Source organism: Apostichopus japonicus, chromosome 11 (genome assembly GCF_037975245.1).
Source record: "Apostichopus japonicus isolate 1M-3 chromosome 11, ASM3797524v1, whole genome shotgun sequence".
NCBI lineage: Eukaryota > Metazoa > Echinodermata > Holothuroidea > Aspidochirotida > Stichopodidae > Apostichopus > Apostichopus japonicus.
Genome location: NC_092571.1, coordinates 24,154,580 through 24,171,329, shown reverse-complemented (window position 1 = coordinate 24,171,329; position 16,750 = coordinate 24,154,580). Strand labels below are relative to the sequence as shown.

Genomic DNA, 16,750 nt, shown 5'->3' with positions numbered 1-16,750 from the left:
ATGCGGGATATACATATGGCATTTTGTACTTCTCAAAAGGCACTGGTTGACTCGGCGTAGACATTGCTGTGTACTGACTGTGTCAGCAGCTGGTACTTGGGTTATTGAAACCCTATTCATTTTGTTACAGTACACCCAATTATCGAGATTTCTAACCCTCGTCTATCATGGCTGCGACAGAAGAGATCGTGGGGAAGTAGTATTTACAACCTCTGTCATTCTCAGAGAAAATCTTTCGCGCTCTACGGAGACATCATCGTCGCTGTTGTATGAAGATTTCCTCTTTAGGAGCGACTTTTCGCGAAACCTTTTTTTTGTAGGGTCTGTAAAATTAACTTATAGAGCAAGACAAGTTATGCGAGTTTCAAGAAATATACGTAAACTATCTCATATTTTGAAGGATGGAGATGATAAATGGTAACGGAGAAGACTTTGGCAAGGAAGAGGTGACTATACTAAAGAGAGACGGGTCGCTATGGGCAAAGGCGAGATGGTTTTGGTTGCGGAGGACGGGGCTTGAACGAGTCCTATTGGTATTGTTATTTATCACGCTGGTTGCATTGATCGTTTGTATGGTATTTGCGCTAATCAACAAGAGGGAAAGACTTGAATCGAGAATTGGTGAGTTAACCGACAGTAGCCTACATATTTATTTGTACTCACGATTAGGTCCAACATTAAGTATAAATTGTATAGTCCTGCAGTGTAATTGGTCGCAGTGGCGTAGGAAGGTACTTTTGAGTGGGGGGGGGGGGGCTGAAGACTGATGGCCGGCCTGGGGGAGGGGTCTAAGGGGAAATTTGTTTGCATTTCCAGGTGGCCTCAGATGCAATTTGGTGCAATATAGCACACTTCACACTTTATTATTTATTGAGAAATGAAAAAGGGGTTTTCTGACTTGCGAAGCGGGGGGGGGGGGCGGAATGATACTTACGCCTCCTATATTTTTCACGGGGGGGGGGCTGGCGCCCCCAGCCCCCGGTTCCTACGCCCTTGATTGGTCGACTTAGATGGAAAGAAATAGTTTAGCCATGGCAACTTTGCGAAGGCACACCATTAGTTAAAATGTTTATAATAAAAGTTCCAAATTTGTCGTCAGTGGGATTTTTTGATTATGATATCAATTTATTTGCCGAGGTACAGTAGTTTACAGCGGGTCGGATTTAGCTTGCGGGTTGGGGAGTGGAAGGGGTAATTAAGGGGGGGTGTAGAGGGACCGGGCCAGGCGATTATGAGGGCATATTCAGTTTAACCATAACTTTTTAACTAGAAACAATGATAACAAAATATACCATTAACGTAAGAGATATGTTTAAGAAAAAAAAAAAAAAAACAATAGCCGCGGTAGAGATGCATCTCTACCGGCTATAGTTTTTTTTCTCTTAAACATATGATGCGCATTAACTTCACAAAAATGATCACTTTACAAATTGTAAGCTGATGTAGGCATCACTGCATTCCTATTTTGTTACGCCCATATAGCGACAGTGTGTGTATGGTATTTCTTTACAGCTAATCAGATCACGATGACACTGCAGTTTTATAGCCTACAGTAGGCACTATACCATATCATCCATCCCAAGGCGATGTTAAATGTCGAAATATGGTGGGGGAGGGGGGAAGGTTAACAGGCGCGTAGCTAGGAATTTGCCAAGGGAGGGGCGAACCTGTAGGCAAACTATCGGAGCCGTAGATTCTGCATTGAAAACTATCTAAGCGTAGCGCCACCATAAGTTTACGCTACGCGTCCAGGAAATTTTGGCTGAAAATGCCTCCCAGATCGCTGGAAATGGCACTCCCAGGCCTTGTAAGTTGCATCTAAGCTTGAAATTACTAGCGATATCATAAAAAATACAAAAAAAGATTGCTCAAGTGGGGGTCGCCCCTTCCCCCCCCCCTTGGCTACGCGCCTGAAGGTTAATGGTTTCGGGGAGGGGAGGCGTAGCCCGTATGGCCCTACCCTAAATCCGACACCGGTGTTTTATAGTTATGGACAGTTATTACACTGTAACCAAGTGCTCTGTGTTGGTTAGTCATTGTTAGTCAGTGTTGGTCATTACTAAGGCTAATCAGTGTTATGGATGAAGGCCTAGTTCGGTGTTCTGCCTGCAAACTGATTGCTACGAGTATGACCGTGTAGCTCCAAATAGGAATCCGGAAGATAAAAGCTCCCTGGCTCCGAAGGGTTATGGTACCCACATGTTCCCAAATATATGCACTTATAGGCGTTCACTCCCACTTATAATTAAAAAGGAGAATTATAATAATAATAATAATAATAATTATAATGTTTTTTTAAAAAGACTGCAACTATTGCAAAACCATGCCTGCGTTGTCAAATGCATAAGAGTTAACAATCTGGCATTTCGATCCTAGCAGAATATTCTTCAAAGACACACTATAACCAAATATGAGAAAACAATTAAGTGATATAGATAACTTGGAGAGAAAGCTGAATTTGAACATTGAGTAATGGACCAGAACAGAATTAATATCAACCACGGACGAGATTAAAGGAACCGCTGAGGGGGAGTGGGAGGGGTGGGGGAGGGGTAGATATACAGTAGGGTCGCTGGAGATAAAAGAGCTGCTGTCTTATTTAACCTGTTTCTCTGCCTGCGTTTTAACCTGCTTCTGAAGGAGATCCTGTAAGGGTTGAAAACTTCAAGTCAGGCCTTGAAAGGTCAACCCCCTTGTTTTATACATAGCCTATAGCCTATTAGGAAAGTCAACATAACTACATCCAAAACATCCAAAACATCGGCTTTAATTCATTAATTATAAAGGTTAAATCATTGTTCTAAGTCTTGAGCCTCCCTCTTGCAGTCCAAAACAGTTTTACCTCTACCATGTCACTTAATTTTGAAACGGTCTGTGTAAAAAAAACATTGTTATTGTCTACGGAACTGGAGTCTGAGGGGCGGAAAGGTTGTGGTGGTGAATAGGGGGAGGGGGGGGGGAGTCACACCGTTAGAGGGTGGTACTTCCGGGGAAGCATGAGCTTTTGTGAGTATCAATTACTGTGGGAGAAAAGTGTCCAGCACTTCAACAATTATTGCAAAGATCTAAAACGAACGCGTTTTGTATTTTTGTTAAGTTTCGATGATCATGCCGAGACGAATACTTCACTTCAAATATGCCCCATAGGTATAGTTTTATGAGATATTCAAGCTGTAAAATTGTAATTATTCTATCCTTCTTTTATTTTTCAAATTGCAAAATATTTTGCTCCCAATAAATTCATCATGTTTCAAAGTGAACGAGGCCAACAAGATCCAAGTCAACCACTTGATGCAAATAGCGAGGGGGGCTGAAGGGACGTAGTATATATCGGAGGCTAGCTTGGAAAAGGCATGTGCCCCTCGCCCCTAAATGGGCCCAATTTTGAAAACGCCACTCAAAGGATAAGTGGATTTTGTCTTCTAATATCCTGTTTTTGATATATAATTTTGAGTCATTTCCCACAGGAGTTAACACGCATCATTTAGTGTCCAAGAATACAAGATGAATTTAGAGGTATAGCTCCATATATATTAGACGAGAGCGTATATATGTCTTTTAATATCAGATTTCGAAGCATAAACGGTTTTGGATGTCATGTGAAATGGTACAATAAAAGGAATAAAGTTACACTTAAAACTGCGTCCATGCAAAAATTACGTTTAGAGTTGCTGCAAAGTTGGCAACTTTTTAGACCAACTTGAAAAGTGATCTTGTAAGAATATTACAGATTTGAATTCTTTGGACGAACTGACGCAGAATATAGTTTATTATTCGCATTGATGATGTCAGCATATCGCTATATAACAAGCTTAGATTGTACGGGGGCAAGCGTAACAACAGGTAGAGAGAAAGAGTGTGTGTTATGGACAGTGGAGAACGATGAAGCGAGGCTTGTTAAGATGTGATAATCACGGGAAAATGGTGGGAAAGATGAAAGGAAAGGGTGCGGGGAGCGGAGGGGTATATAGGGAGACAAGGTGGAATGGAAGTTAGAGTACAATAGGAGGTTGAAAGATTAGGAAGAATAATGGGAACTACAGGACGAAGAGAATTTTCGATGTAAAATTCTAAACTTTCGATTTAGCAATTCTTTTTATTTAAATATTTCATTTCCAATGTCCATGCTGGGGTCATCGTACTGATGCACCCACAATGATAACATTTTTTGAAAGTTCCAAAATCGGGCTAAAGTTTCTGACATCTGATTGAACACGTATAACTGATGCTATAGTCTATTGCGCAATCTCCTTGGAATATACACTATGCAGTGTGTGGTGTGGCTGTTGAATGCATGGTAAAGCTATAAGTGTGTTACCATACAACTCTACATAGGTAGTATTATTATGTGTCCTGCATGCTACAGGTGACTGCGAATGCGTCTCACCCATGCATTCATTCATTCACCAATGGATGTTATTGTCCATAGTGAATGAAATGAAACCGCGTCCAGCCAGCGAGTTCTTTACTCACCGCATTTCTCACGACTATATGTTGCCATAATGACAGCCAATAGTCCACTGGAGTAGTAACTTCCGATATGTACTTATCATGCATACGGAAAAACGCTTTTATGTATGTCTTTCTGATAAACTGATTGATATTAAACATGGATGTAACAGCAATTACGAGGTCAAAGGTGAAAGTCATCTATGCTTGTAAAAACACGAAGCAGCTATAGCTCTCACTCTATGAGGTATTTTCTCATATCTGGTGATAGGGTTTTAAAATTCAGCGGTATGTATGTATTTGTATGTATTTTAGATCCTTCTGCAAGCAGGAACTCGCGAAGAAGCCATCATTGGCTTATCAAAGCCGCAAGCTGACCGAAGTCAGTCTCTTATATTCATATTTAACGTCCATGATTATGAATTGCCAATTGTCAACAACTCTGTAACTGGACGACATACATTAATCTTGGAATGACTCGAACTCGGGACCTTATGATTGAAAGGCACCGGCGTTAACCACTGAGCTAACAATCCACAATCAGCGGTGTAGCTAAGTTCTGCCAAATGCAGGCTAACTCCTATTATAACATCATTATAGACCGGCAGCCCAGGGCACTTTGATCAAACGAACGAGGTACCAATATCTGAGTATTGGAACATTTGTGGAAAAACCCAGTATATACAAAAGTGGATGTCTGCCGTGGTCGCTCTGCTGCATGTGGCCCCTGGGGCCGGTTAAAGGGGGCCCAAAAATGCATCTGATCAAACGAACGAGGTACCACTCGAAACCAATGTCAACTTAATGCATGAATGCCACATAGTACTGAATGGCCCATGCCAGACAAATTTTCTGCTGCAAAGGGCCCGCCAGACGCCCAAGAAGGGCCCCTAAAAAAATGCATCTGATCAAACGAACGAGGTACCACTTGAAACCAATGTCAACTTAATGCATGAATGCCACAAAGTACTGAATGGCCTATGCCAGACAAATTTTCTGCTGCTAAGGGCCCGCCAGACGCCCCCAAATATGGCCCAAATGCCCATTAGCGTAGCATTGACCCAGATTAAATATGCAAGGTACCACTCAAAACCGGTTTGGAATGCTCGGGTTGATCTTACAGACTATGGAAATCATCATGCCAGACAAATTTTCTGCTACAAAGGGCCCGCCAGACGCCCCAAAAGGGCCCATAAAATGCATTTGATCAAACGAACGAGGTACCACTTGAAACCAATGTCAACTTAATGCATGAATGCCACAAAGTACTGAATGGCCTATGCCAGAAAATTTTCTACTGCTAAGGGCCCGCCAGACGCCCCCAAATATGGCCCAAAATGCCCATTATCGTATCATTGACCCAGATTAAATATGCAAGGTACCACTCAAAACCGGTTTGGAACCACACAAAAACAATATTAAATGCAAAGGTACTTTCCACAGAGTAAAGAACTGCCAATGCAAGACAAATTTTCTTCTGCATAGGTCCCACCAGATAGAAAGAATAGGTGGCCCAATGTGGCCCTATATATGGGCCTAAAGAATTGGATATATGTGCCTTGTAACATGACATTTCAAGCTCATGGTTATATTGTTTCCAGCATAAATTGGAGTTACTGTACACAAGACCAGTGTTTTATCTTATTTAGCTATTCGCTGCTCTAAGCAAAATAAAGATAACACTTTCACCTAAGCCTCTAAATATTTTGGGATTTGCTGGCCTGGGCAAAAATTACAGTTCCCCACATTATAATTCTAACACTCTGAGGAAGAGTCTTGCCTGGCTTGGATCCACAGAACTACGGTTGGAAGAGCAAGAATGGGGGCTACAGCCCTGACTGGTTTGAGGGACCGGCTCTCCCAGATCATCTATTCCAAGAGGGGAACTGAGCGAAGATTTTCAAAGTAGCCGACCAGACGTGGCTTCCGAGTTTGATGCCGATGATTCAAGTACTGAACCATCTTGGAGTGATGACTCCGACAATGAAACATAGATTTGAGCTTCCAATGTCTTTTTAGAATCAAGTTCATGGGAATACTTAATTTTCATAAACTTACTAATGATTCTTTTGAGATCTGTCTGAATGGCAAATGCAGTGTCTTTTTACATCACACACTCCAGTGTTTAATCACTGTCAAGAGACATGAATTCTCAGTTCTTATACTTCGAACCTAACATGTGTCATGTTCAGAGTAATCACATAGTGATCTTTTGTTACTATCTTTGCCAATTATGATTTTAGTACATTTTAAACTAGCAAGATGACTTTCTTGAAAGGTAAAAGATTCCTTCATAGATGAAAACAAAAACCCTCATCTAGCATTCATATTTCTGAAAAATGGATGCCACATCTATTTGTTGGACTTGTTACAAGCTATTCGAATTGAATTAGTGTAATGATGGAAGTTCTAAAAGACCAAGATGGAGTAATATAGGCCAATTACTCATTTTATATTTTGTATCAAGGAATGGAGTCATACGTGGTGATATCAGTATTTGTTTGTTCAATCTTAGCATTTTAAGTCCTTTAAAGAGTGTACCTAGCATAAAGGTACATATACATTTATATGCTTCAATTATGTATCTTTCAAAAACCATATTGGACAGTTTCAACCCAAACCTTTATCGTTAAGTACACGTTATAAAGCATTTTCACCATTGTTTGATAATCGTTTCTTTGTCTGAGCTTAAGAAACAAAACAATCTCTTTTGTTCGACTACATGTATGTCTTAAGATGACACTTAAGCGTTCTTTCTCAAGATTTTAAACTTTGTAGATTTACAATGCTAACGTAAACACAGTGTTTCAAGATACAAAATGATTTTGGGTTTCTTATTTACAATACATAAACTGATTTTAATCTGCTCCAATGTTTCCAGCGAAACAAAGTAACTGCCAAGTTAAACACTGCTCACGATACAAAGTACTGACTGGATAAAAGAAAAAAGAATGGATAAAAGGAAAAAGAATGGATTTGAGAATGCATTATAACTGTCAGGATCTCCCTCAAAGACTGAGTTCGCGTCATTTTTGTTTTGCTCAATGAAATGTTCAGTAATTGATACACCTACTAGTATACTAATCTCATTATTCTATTGGCATATGTAGCGGGAAGGAATTTGAATAATTCAGGATGTTCTTGATTGTTATAGATTGGTTTCTTGTGGTATCTTAACTATTTAAACTGTATAATTTTTTTTACATGTGGTGGGCACTTTGCAGAAGAAAATTTGTATTGTATTGGCATTTCTTTACTCTGTGGAATGCTACAAATGTCATGTCACAAGGTACATATAGTCTGCATCGATATACAATTCATTAGGCCCATATAGGGCCGCATTGGGCCACCTATACTTTCCATCAAGTGGGACCTATGCAGAAGAAAATTTGTCTTGCATTGGCAGTTCTTTACTCTGTGGAAAGTACCTTTGCATTTAATATTGGTTTTGTGTGGTACCAACTATGATTGATCATGGCCCATTTGGGGGCCCTCTTTTAGTGTGTCTGTTAGCCCGTTTGTAGCAGAAAATTTGTCTGGCATGATGATTTCCATAGTCTGTAAGATCAACCCGAACATTCCAAACCGATTTTGAGTGGTACCTTGCATATTTAATCTGGGTCAATGCTACGCTAACGGGCATTTGGGCCATATTTGGGGGCGTCTGGCGGGCCCTTAGCAGCAGAAAATTTGTCTGGCATGGGCCATTCAGTACTATGTGGCATTCATGCATTAAGTTGACATTGGTTTCGAGTGGTACCTCGTTCGTTTGATCAGATGCATTTTTGGGCCCCCTTTAACCGGCCCCAGGGGCCACATGCAGCAGAGCGACCACGGCAGACATCCACTTTTGTATATACTGGGTTTTTCCACAAATGTTCCAATACTCAGATATTGGTACCTCGTTCGTTTGATCAAAGTGCACTGGGCTGCCGGTCTATTATACTTAATTGTTCTATATTACTCATTCGCTTGGATTTGTACTCGAACGCACTCGTACTCGTGGGACATTTTCGCAACACTAGTATAGACTATACTAGTGCTACACAAATAAGTACTCATAGTCACGATTACCGTTGTACTCGTAACGATTAAGTAATGATGTATACGTATACTCGTACTGGTGTATTTGTACTCCAAAATCTGGTGCACGCGGTGCTGTGGCAGAGTGGATAAAAGCCGTGGAATTTGAAGCAATGAGGCCGTTAGCATTCAGGAGGTTCCAGGTTCGATACCCGGCCGGGTCTTATAGTAAGGTGGGTTTTTCATCCAAGAGCAATCTACGGTTTTTCCATCTGATAATGGCTTTCTAAATTGGAAAGATTCCAAACTTGAGTTGAAATTGTTGAATTGGAAGCCACCCGACGTGTAAGTTGTAATCCATAAACCCTTGATGGAAGAAGTGTAGTGGTATATGTGTGGTCGAGAGGTACATTGGATGGTATTAATTTTTCGTGACTCCTTCCCCTTCCCCTCTCCTCCCCTTAGTGAAACCAAAATGTCACGGACAACTGATTCTCACGGAAAAGAAAACCTTCGTAACAACATTCATCTCTTCATCCTCGCACCCCATCCACATCAACAACTCACACTGCATCAAACGAATTGATATATTTAAAGCCACACAAGGTCGCCCACCAACCCCACTCTCCTCCCCCACGCCCGATCGCCAAACGGCGAAAAACACTTCTACATTCTGAACAATGTACCAGCAACTTGAATGACTGACCAACATATTCCTCAACTCACACGAGAGTACAATTATTTTACACTCACATTGTGTAGAGGACGACAGCTCACACAAGTAAATTTTACGTATGTAAATTGTAGCCTCGATACTCAACGAACCAGCTGTACTGGGCTTCCTTGTGCGACATGAATCATGTTTTGTGCTTGATCGAAGGATAATAATTGAAGGGTGTCCTGACGTCATACAGTATTTGACGAGCTGTGCGTATAAAAGAATTATGTGTTTTTGAATCCCCCTCCCCTCCCCTCTCCCTTCCTCACTCCCATCCTTACAATAATCATGGACATTTATTGAGTCAGTCAGTATGTTTATTTTACGAGAGACGTCATTCTTTTACTTGTCTTAGATCTCCCGTCTCATACTGTACATGTCACGAATTAATCCAACAGAATCGTTCGTCCAAAATATTTGGTTTCCTGGTATCGATTCTCCGTATGTTAGGGGACGTTTTTCCACAGCTTTGTAATCAAATTTGTTCCATCCTGAGTAACATGATTAAAGGCCTCTTGTATACGGTTAGCATACTCTATAAGACCTACAGTATACTACTATGTAGTTGACATGTTGGGGTGTTTTTTTTATGACGTTTGTACAAAATGTGTCTTGGTTATTCTCAAATCACGACGTCGTAAATTAGACATATCTTGACGCTCGTGTAGAGTGGAATCCTTTTTGGATTGCTTGCCTGTTTATATGGTAACGTACAAATAAGTGTCATATTGCACATTTTGATTTATCCCTCGCTGCAGATTAAAGCGAAATTAGTACCCTGGCTATTGCAAGCTATCGTTTTTGCTTTATATATAAGACGTTTTGTCGAAAATTATTACTACCTCGTGAAATAGTTTCATAAAACATCATTATAAAATCATACCTCATTGGCAAAGCGCCCAATAATCTTTAAACTGTTGAACCCTGTTGAAGGAGATATTATTGCTTTCGTTGCATGCCTGAGAATTGATATATTGTGCGTAGTTTGGTCTGTATTCTAATCATCGGTGTTACAATATGGGACTGAGGGAGACAGAATGTAGTTGCAAATAAGGAAAACCGAACCTGATTCCCCTCCTTCCGGCCCCTTCCCTTCCCATCCCCTCACCCTCCCTTCCCCTCCTCCCATTCACTTTTCCCATCCCTTCACTGCCTTCCTTCCCCTTTCTTTCACCCTCCCGTACAAGTCTCTCCCTGATACTAACTTTCGCGTATGTGTCTGTGTGTTTGTGCGTTTGTGTGTGTGTGGGGAGGGGACACTCCATCTGGCACAAACCCCAACTCTTTCCCCTCCCCCTCTCTAAACGGGTGGTTACATTGAAATCAGTGCCAAGAAAAAGCCCAAAGTGATTTGAGTTTGATTCTTAAAGTTTATAAAAAGGTAAAATCTTCCGGGAGTTTATGTTAGGTATAATTTGGACCAAACAATATCACATATATGATAACTGAAAATAAATATTGTCGTTATCCTGCAGGTGGGATCGACTCATACCCCCCCACCTCCCCCTTTTCATGCGTTCTTAATAGCAACAGTTTGAATAAAACTTTCACAAACTCCGTAATCCATATGGAGTCATGGAGTACACAGTTTAGACATTATCGATCGCTTCGCTTTATTCATATACTAACCCAATAACCCCTATCGTCCATCCGCACACTTCTACCAATATTTATGTAGGTACACATGATCACGGGGGGGGGGGGGCCTTAAGCGATTCCCATCAACTAAACACCCCCCTCCCCGCAAATGTTTAGATTAATGTGCAGTAATAAAACAGCTGATCCTTTAAATTAGATTTAAAGCAATATTGCAAGTTACATAAGATCTTAAATAGATTTATTTCTGATATGGAATGCTACATGTGCATGGCGTAAGGCCAGAGAATGACAAGTTTGTTTGGAACTCGAGGGCAGGGGGTGGGAGGGGTGAAGATTGAGTATTTTTATGAGGGCATGAGTATATGTGTATACCCTGGCATGGACAGAAGTGGTCAGTCTTACAATCCTTTTGTTACGCAAGGCACGTGACGTCATTAGGCCTACATCAGATGTCGCGAAATCGATCCTGTTGATATCTTTGTATGTATACATGTAGGCCAACAACTGCATCTAATATGACCATCCTCTTCCTCACCCTTCAACACCATCTACAACAAAAGAAATAAAAAACAAGACATAATAGAACAAACAATATAAATGCGCCATATTAAATCCCGGCCTCATTTACCAATGAAATGTATGGTTCCTCCTCCTATAGGAGGAGGAACCAGAATTCCACATATATTAATATATGTGGAATTCTGGACATTACTGGGCTACTGGAACAGAATACATTATACGTCTAGGTTGGTGTTGTTTCGTTGAGAACTTAATTGCATAACACTTAATTGGATGAATAAAAAGAATTGAAAAATTAATCAATGAAAGTCACGAAAGTCATTCGGCTTTGCTCTCAACTTGTTCTCTTTTTCTCTCTCCACCTCTCTCCACCTCTCTCTCTCTCTCTATGACAACCGTCTCAGATGGTGCTGCTTGTTTAGATGATCACTGCGTATCCCTTGGTAAGTATATAATCGTTTGTGGCAGGTCATCAGTAGCCCTCCCCCGCCCCCCCCCCCCGTCCCCGCCCTGCCTCCCAAAATATGCTAGAAAGTCAGAAAATGGTCACCCATACTAAAATTTTAACGACAATATTACTTCCTTCCTGATAATCCAAAAATAATCCAAAAATGGCTGAGAATAAAGAAAGTACTTTTGAGACTAGCATTTATTTTTTGATGAACTTTATTATGATATTACATTTTAACTCTGGGTAGACTCACTTGCGAGAAGATTACTTTAAATTCCGATCAAGTGCTCGGATCATCTCGGGAGCCGGTTCGGCTGCTTCCATTATATACTCTGCGGCATTCCTGCATTTGTCGGTATCATCTTTAGTTCGGAGAACCACCCAGCGTCTGGTGATCAAATTCCAATCATTTGACTAAGTTGATTGAAGTTTTCTACAAATAAACAATTAATATGTAGAAAATATATGAATATCAATCAATTATAGCAGTGTTGTTGATTTAGATTAATTGATGTATTGATCACGCACGTATCAACCAATGGAATTCTATATAAATCTGTCTTCGGCTGACGTCACTTGATGGAAGGGAAGAAAGAATTGGGACACTATTTTTCCCCCCCCCCCCTCCTCCGCGGCAGTTTAGTGTCAATAAGACCCAGTAAACAACACAACCCCACCACACGCGTTCATAAGGATATGAGTCCGCCGGTGAAGCTTACTTGCCTACCTACATAATGCTTTAAATTACGTAAACCAAGGCTGCAGCTGATGTTAACATCATTAAGAGAGTTAACGTAAATTTTTATGATAGAAATAGAACACGTGAACTCGTCGTTGGCACGACTTAAATAGTTGAACGTCCTGACTTAGTAGACGAAACTGAATCTTGGATGTGAAGAGGTGAAAGGTTTTATCGAAAAACCACATACTTCCAAAGATATTTAACAAAAAAAAAAACGATCTATTTCACCTCGAAATGGCCTATTTTTTCCAAATCAATTTGAGGCATGTTGATCTTTAGGATTAATATGTATTCAAAAAGTCAGCGAAAAAAGTAGATTAAAAGGAGTAAACAAGAAAAGGAAGAAAGGGCAGAAATTGGGTTAAGCTATATAGGCCTATATACTTACATAGTATGTATATATGTCGTAGAGATATCGAATAAATTGCATCGCCATTTAAGTATCAATTACAGCGAAACTGAACGGCATACATTAAAGGAACGTGGAGCCAATTAATTACCGAAACAAAAGAGTTATCGCCTAAAATATACTAGGCATCACAACGTTTAATACAACTGTACAGGAGAAGGAGGAGGAGAAGGAGAAAGATGAGGAGAAGGAGAAGGAGGAGGAGAAGGAGGAGGGTGTATAAAGAACTAAAGTACAACTTGATATTGTTACTCTTTAAAAGAACGCGACGCGCTTAAGTTAAATGAGTTTTAAATAAATTCTTCATCTAATCAAGTAACATTGAATAGAGTTTAAGAGGGCGCGGGTGGGGCAGAGGAAGGCAGGAAAAAGAACAAGGAATTGGAATCAAGCAACATTGAATGGAGTTTAACGAGAAGCGGTAGGAAAGTGGGTTCAGCCCTGGGTTCGTTGTCAGTTAAGGGGCCCGGGATACTATGAGGCAAAGAAAACTGTATTCCTATGTTTTCATCCTACAATATGTTTAAGGGAAATGAAAAGTCAAAAATAAGAGGGCAGGGGGAGGAAGGCGAGGGGAGGGGATGGGAGGAGTAGGCAGTGCCATAATTATCCTCGGACCTGATAAGGCACTCCACCCTCTGCTTGAGTGAATTGTAGATGATACGGCTTCCGTGGAATAGGCTTCCGTGGAATATAGTGTTAGTGTAGAGTTAAAAAAAATATATTCCTTTAACGAAAAAGGAGAAATGAGCCCCCCACCTGCGAATAGTCTCATTAGGCCAGCGGTTGTCTAGATTTGAAGTATTTGGAGCCTACTTAAAACTAAACGTAGGATTACTTTTGATAGTTTTGAGGCTTACCATGTTACCTTAGTTACAGACCTATAGGTCAATTATTTATTTTACCTATAACCATACATCGCAAACCAACTTTGCAGGCAGTTAAGTACCTGTAATATGAAAAAATCAATTCTGGATCAGGATTCTGTCAGATTTGGTGAGCTATTGATTTTTGACCAGCCATTGGAGGGTAAAATTTGGGCAACCACAAAGAATGTAAAATATAGGGATTAGGGGGGAAGGGGCATGGGGTGGTTGACGAAAGGTGTAGCTAGAAAAAAAAAAAATATATATATAGCATTGAGATGAAAATAGCCATTTTTCTCGTCAAAAGAGAGGGTGTTGGAGCTGAGAGTTGACATACAAATAATTACCACGTAGTGCAGTAAGCAGCTTTCTCCATCTGTGGATTGTTGAGGCTAAAGATCTGGGACGAAGGAAGGGGGAGGGGGGGGGGGGGTTGTCAGCCTATCATATTTATGGAGATATGGTTTGAAAACTGTTGTTATTTGAAAAAAAGTGTGACGCCCTGTGAGAGCAGACGTGGTTCTATTTTGCTACCTTGGCCTATAGTATCTATTCTTGTCTGTGTTGCACTAATGTAAACATATTACTTTCAACATGAAATGTATCTGGTTATTCTCATTAAATCAGGTCCGTTGAATAACTTGGTGAATAACTATACAATTTATGAGTACAGTATGGATACGCGGTATGGATACTTGTCCATACGCACCGCACCGCACCGCACCGCACCGTACCGCACCGCACCGCACCGTACCATGTGATGTCGTGCCGTGTCATACCGTGCAGTGCCATATCCTGCCATATCTGCCAAACCATACCAAACTGTACCATACTATACCGTACCAGATCATGGTATAACACACTTGGTATGGTACGAATCATATGTATGTTTGGTTAGCTTGCTTATTACTTGGTCATGTTTCGTATTTCTCTCCCCAACTAATCCATGGGGAAGGTACAGTCGGGTAAGGAGCAACCTGGGAGGGGTGGGGTGGGGGTGGGGGTGGGGGAGTTAATAGTTTAAACTAACGGAACTTCTCTCACCCCCCCCCCCCACCCCTCTCACCTCCTCCCTTTCCTTGATCTGATTACGGTACTGTTATATATGCTATGTAAACTTTGTTCATTCACATCATTAAACTACCAATAACGGGAAACGTTCAGTTGCTATAGTGATAATGAAATGGATTTCATTGGTTAGATAATCATCTGATACTTCCAGTATTGAAACATTGCATATATTCTTCTTGGTCCTCTGTGTTGCTTTGATGTTGAACCTTAAGGTAGAAATTAGATACCTTTTTTTTAATATTTGCCATTTTTTCATTTCCTATACATCCAATTGTTTAAATTAAATGACAATCTCGTTTTATTTTATTCTATAGTTTCAGAACTGATGGTAAATATGGACTTATCCGTTGATCCGTGCGAGGATTTTTATGAATATTCATGTGGGAATTGGTTACGTCACAACCCCATAAAAGATGGCGAGAAAGCAAGGACGATGCATAACGCAGTGACCGATGAATTTGTTAAAGTCTGTAAAGGTAAAATGTAATTTCAAAGTGCTTTTTTTTTCAAAGCATACCTTTCTTTTCTTTTTCAAATACCGGGTACCTAATTTCTGCACTAACCAATTATTTTCTATGGTACTGTTTACTTCAAACAAAGGAAACGCAATAAAACAAATGTGAGCATGCATTTTGCAAGAGGCCACACTCGTAGTATATTAGGAACTTGTGTAGCATCATGTTCCCATAAAGGGGAATCGTGATACACACCTAACGATGACCACGCAGTCACAGTCTTGATGCAAGGGGACTGCATGCAGTGGCGGAGCTAGGGGTATTGGTCAGAGGGGGCGAGAATGGTCTGTAGGGGCGCTTTCGACACTATCTAAGCGGAGCGCCACCACAGGTTGGCGCGGAGAGTACAGAATCTTTTTTTTTTGAGTAGAGATACTCCCTAGATCGCCGGAAATGACCCTTTCCGGGCCTTGCTAATTTGTAGATAAACGAAGAATAAAGAGCCGTTAGAGCATTTTGTCAGAAACTTACACCAACAAAATGTGACAAATTTCAATAGGTAGATGATAGCGCAATAAAAAAGTCAATAATCGCGAATAAGTAAAAAGTGGTAAAAAGCTGAAAAGGGCGCTAGCAGTCCATTTGAGTCCGTCAGGTGGGGGGGGGGGGGCATCCGCCCCCTGACTGTATGGACGCTCCGCCACTGGGGGACTGGGATTGAGAGCGGATCAGTCGTTCGGTTGTTTGTGCCCAGTATCATTCTTAATAAAAAGTATTTATGTAAACTGTTAATCAAAACACAATACACCTTTTTCGACAAAACCATGACAGCAAAGAAACAGGGAGAACTATGAGAAGTAAAAGAAAGAAGGAAAAAAAATGATTATATGACAAATAAAACCGAGCACGGGGGAAAGTAACTAACTGAAAACAGAAAACAACGATATAAAGGAAAAACAACGAAACAGATAAACAGAGCATGAAGTAAACAAATTAAAGAAGGATGTTTAAAGTAATTTCGACAAATTAAGATTATGTCTTAATAAAATTAAATGTGTTTTTGAATATGTATGAGTAATTATACTAAAGTTATATGAGTGTGTAATAATCATTCATATACAGAAATATTTCCCCCCAAAATGATTTATTTCTGTTCTAACCGTCAGATTTACTTCGCAAGAATTCTACGACTCAAAATACAGATGACGTCATCTGGAAGACACACAAGTTTTACGAGTCATGTATGAAAAGAGGTAAGCGAAAATGAATACGAAACGGCTGTAAATTAAGTCTAAGGGTTTTGCAAATTCTATATATACAGGATATCGTACTGTAAATGCGTTTGATATTTGACGTTCTGAATTGTGGCTTAAAATGTGGTGAAGCATCGGTCAATGTGAGATTGTTAAAAATGAATTATACCATATGTGACGGCGCCCCACCCCACC

The 16,750-nt window shown here is 40.4% G+C and overlaps 1 protein-coding gene across 2 annotated transcripts in view; it reads left to right on the top strand.

The window, feature by feature from the left end:
* Positions 1 to 53: 53 nt before the first annotated feature.
* Positions 54 to 16,750, top strand: part of LOC139975567 (endothelin-converting enzyme 1-like) — a 45,116-nt gene continuing 28,419 nt past the window's right edge. The window contains exons 1-4 of one of the 2 annotated variants that reach the window (XM_071983576.1): positions 57 to 621; positions 11,713 to 11,751; positions 15,162 to 15,323; positions 16,469 to 16,555. In XM_071983576.1, the coding sequence (XP_071839677.1) occupies positions 402 to 621; positions 11,713 to 11,751; positions 15,162 to 15,323; positions 16,469 to 16,555 (508 nt within the window). In that variant the 5' untranslated portion in view covers positions 57 to 401. Of the gene's footprint in view, positions 622 to 11,712; positions 11,752 to 15,161; positions 15,324 to 16,468; positions 16,556 to 16,750 lie in introns of both variants that reach the window. The other variant, XM_071983577.1, reaches the window with a different exon arrangement.